We start from the raw sequence: 4192 nt of genomic DNA, 5'->3' as shown, positions 1-4192 counted from the left end.
CTTTGATAACTGAGAACCTTATTCTCACAAGCCGTTCTGCGTTGCTTGATAGTTTAGTCCGATCCCTACAAAACAGTAATTATTGAGCGTGATCCCGTTTTAAATACACAATAAATATAAACATAGTCCTGTTAGTTAAATATTATTTTTTAAATTAAAAGTTTATTATCTGTTTATTAAACAAAACTGAAATATAAATAAAGACATTTTATACATAACAGTTATTTTTGGGCAAAATATATTCGTAATTGTATAATCATGTATAATCAACGCTATTTGTATAAAGAAACATTATCATAAATTTTTATCGAGAGTATAATATTGAACTACGAAATGATAGGTGTCAATTGATAGCAATGTTTATTCTTTGTTAGGTCAAGGTGATTTTGACTATTCAATAGTCAAAATCAAGACATGTTAAAAAACTTGGCTTCGAAATGATGTTTTGTTTGATAAAATTGGTAAAAAATACATACGTAATACCGGAACGTTTTAATAAAACATTATAAATAATTTTTAATATAAATTGTTGATTAAATATTTCCTCATAATTATCACGTTATCATCATATCTTAATTATAAATGACACCACCAGACATCGTTAATGTCATCAGATTGTGAAAACGATAGGTATCTTTTTTATCACAATTTTATTTTTATTCTTTGATTAAGTTAACTATGTCTGAATACAAACTTCATGTATAAAAATGTAAAGTATTTTAATGACATTTTGAGATTTGATAGACAAAATAGACTTTAATCAACATATAATGCGTCTGTCTGATCTTCTGCAAAGCCAATATGCCTACGCATCGAGGATTAATATGAAATTTAGAAAATACTATTTTGTTTTAATAAAAAAAGCTGTTATATAACGAAACGCAATAATTATCTATAAATATATGTATGTGTACCATATAGGAATTATAACCTGACGTAACTGGGTTTTTTAGGATTCCGTAGCCAAATGGCAAAAAACGGAAGATTCGTCATATCTGTCTATCTGTCCGTTCGTATGACACAGCAACTTTTTCCGAAACTATAAGAACTATACTGTTGAAACTTAGTAAGTAGATGTATTCTGTAAACCGTATTAAGATTTTCACACAAAAATGAAAAAAAAAACCATAAATTTTAGGGGTTCCCCATACTTAGAACTGAAACTCAAAATTTTATATTTATGAAACCCATACGTGTGGGATGTCTATGGATAGGTCTTCAATGATATTGAGGTTTCTAGTATCATTTTTTTCTTAACTGAATAGTTTGCGCAAAAGACACTTCCAAAGTAGTAAAATGTGCACGCCCCCCCCCCCTCTAACTTCTAAAATAAGAGAATGATAAAACTAAAAAAATATATATGATGTACATTACCATGCAAACTTCCACCTAAAATTAGTTTGAACGAGATCTAGTAAGAAGTTTTTTTTAATACGTCATAAATCTTAAACCGCAATTTACCTTTCATTCAAAAGTTACAACGAACTACAAGAACTTTTATATTATGTGCTGTGCTGAACCCTTCATTAGCTAATCCGACTCGCACTTGGTCGCTTTTTTATTTCTGTAAAATTTGTCTAATATTTGTATTAAATTATTTTGTGCCGTTCGCAGAGCAAGACACTACTATGAAGTGTAAATTGTGTAATTGGCTCATATCTAAAGTGATTCGAACTCTACGACCCTAATCTTTACATACATACAGTATCATTAGGTATTTTATTGTCATTCGAACTTAATGTTTTTTATTACTGCTGTTGTTGACTGGCCAGTAAAAATTGAGTTTAAGATTAATATCAGTAACCCTGTAAAAATTCTTATTCATTTTTACAAAATTCAAATTTTCAAATTCTAATATTGATTGTCGAAATTCTACCACCTGTATGGAAATAATCACTTCAGACCTAAGCAGAACTGGCGAATTATACGAAAATATCAATAAAGTAATATCGTTTTACATACAGAAGTTCCTTACAACTTTCAGTATATAAATTTGAGATAAATAATTTTATGATAAAAAATTTATCGCAAAACCAAGAGTCGAATAAGAAATAAAACTTCACGAAGAGATAAAATATTATATTTCACTTTTCTCTCGAGTCAGTGTACAAAATGTTTAATATTATAATTATTTTGGTGTATGTTTTTCATGAAAGTGAATCGGCGAAAATATTAGGCGTTTTTCCAACGCCTTCTATAAGCCATCAAGTTGTGTTTCGTCCAGTCATGTTAGAACTAGCTAAGCGTGGACATGTAGTCACAGTTATAACACCAGATCCAGCATATCCAAAAGGTCAAGCACCTGAAAATATAACAGAAATTGATTTGCATGATATTTCCTACGAGCACTGGAAAATTTTAACAGAAAGCGACCATGACAAAGATCCAGTTGAATTTTTACGTTTCGTTAATGATTTGATCTTAGAATTGTTTGTTAAGCAATTAAAATCTAGTGAAATTCAAAAATTTCTCCATGATAATAGAAAATTTGATTTGTTATTTATCGAGTCTTGTATACGACCAGCCTTTGTATTTTCATATATTTACGATGCACCAATTATTGAATTCAGTTCGTTTACTGGTGTTTTTTCCTCTTATGAAGCGATAGGAGCAGCTGCACATCCTCTTATTTATCCAAATGCAATGCACAGAAGAATTTATAACTTAACTCTATGGGAGAAGATCACTGAGTTATATACTCATTACGCAAGCGCAAACATTTTTGAGAAACATGAAGAAGTGGAAAATAAAATATTGAAGTCGATTCTTGGTTCAGACATGCCGGATTTACGCGATTTGAGACAAAAAGTTCGGATGATGTTCCTAAATGTTCATCCTATATGGGATTTCAATCGGCCAGTTCCACCGAATGTATTGTATCTAGGAGGTTTGCATCAAAAACCTCAACTTAAGCTACCTGAGGTACGTACCAAATATATTTCATAAATAAAATATCACAAATACATAGGAGCCTAGATGATTCAACGATGAAGAAGACCATGATTTCAGATATTATTAAAGTTTATTATGTGTATGTTAAATTATGAGAGTCAAAATAAGCCCGCGGATAGAATATGTCAACACACCTGACATATCACGCTTGCTTTGAGTTGAAATTTACAAGGAACACGGTTAAGGCTGTACATTTATATAAATTTCGAATAATATTTAAAATTATATTTTTTCAGGATCTAAATTCTTATCTAGATTCTTCTAAGCATGGAGTTATATATATGAGCTTTGGTACGAATGTGAAGCCTTCGATATTCCCCTCCGAGAAATTAAAGATATTTGCTAATGTGTTTTCTAAACTTCCTTATGATATTTTATTGAAATGGGACAAAGATGAGTTTCCAGGACTTTCAAAGAATGTTAAGATTTTGAAATGGCTGCCACAATCTGATTTATTAAGTAAGTCCTCGTGTCAAAATGATATCAATTTAAATGTATGCTATTGTTTTATTATTCCTATAATAATTATGTACTTTTCCAACTAGGACATCCTAAAGTCAAGCTATTTATAACACAAGGTGGCTTACAATCAACGGACGAGGCAATAACTGCTGGAGTACCTCTTGTTGGTATACCAATATTTGGTGACCAATGGCTTAATGTGGAACAATACGTTAAATTTAATATTGGAAAGTGTGTTTTATTTGAAACACTGACAGAGGAACAGCTACTAGATGCTATTAATACTATAATCAACGATGCAAGGTAAATATACTTTTTTACAAATCAATCGATTGTATTAAATAAAGATCTAATTTAAAATGCAAAGAATAGACCTTATTATTAATTTATTTAACAAATTCTAGTCTAGAAATAATATGTCGAATGAGTTAGTCGAATGAAGATTGCTTTAAACTCGTTTCAGTTATTTTTATTATTTATTTCTTTTGACTTTAGCTATCGTCAAAACATTGTCAAGCTTCGCAACTTTTTGAATGATCAGCCGCAGTCATCACTCGAGCGCGCAGTGTGGTGGACGGAACATGTCCTACGGCACGCGGAAGTCACGTATCGGCGCACGCCTGCAGCGAACATACACTGGTCTGAATATTATGAACTAGAAATAGTGTTGTTGCTACTAAGTGCTTTAATAATATTTTTGTCAGTCATAGCACTAGCGATATATCTAATTGTTGCGAAACTGAAACATAACAAGCGCTTAAAGGTTAAGAAAAATTAA

At 30.8% G+C, this 4192-nt stretch overlaps 1 protein-coding gene across 1 annotated transcript; it reads left to right on the top strand.

Annotated features, from left to right (window-relative positions):
- The first annotated feature begins 2112 nt into the window (after nucleotides 1-2112).
- On the top strand, nucleotides 2113-4192 carry LOC125072596 (UDP-glycosyltransferase UGT5-like). The gene is made up of 4 exons (XM_047683225.1): nucleotides 2113-2922; nucleotides 3189-3411; nucleotides 3498-3717; nucleotides 3910-4192. Exons 1-4 carry the CDS (start codon nucleotides 2113-2115, stop codon nucleotides 4190-4192), a joined length of 1536 nt encoding a protein of 511 aa, XP_047539181.1.

The sequence above is a fragment of the Vanessa atalanta genome, chromosome 22, assembly GCF_905147765.1.
Source record: "Vanessa atalanta chromosome 22, ilVanAtal1.2, whole genome shotgun sequence".
NCBI classification, from domain to species: domain Eukaryota; kingdom Metazoa; phylum Arthropoda; class Insecta; order Lepidoptera; family Nymphalidae; genus Vanessa; species Vanessa atalanta.
This window is presented reverse-complemented; position numbering and strand designations above follow the sequence as displayed.

What these genes read in the sequence shown, in the direction of transcription:
- LOC125072596 (XM_047683225.1), top strand. Translation starts at nt 2,113, where the DNA reads ATGTTTAATATTATAATTATTTTGGTGTATGTTTTTCATGAAAGTGAA. An exon ending in CTCAACTTAAGCTACCTGAG is followed by an intron (nt 2,923 to 3,188) that starts GTACGTACCAAA and finishes ATATTTTTTCAG; the next exon opens with GATCTAAATTCTTATCTAGA. An exon ending in ACTATAATCAACGATGCAAG is followed by an intron (nt 3,718 to 3,909) that starts GTAAATATACTT and finishes TTTTGACTTTAG; the next exon opens with CTATCGTCAAAACATTGTCA.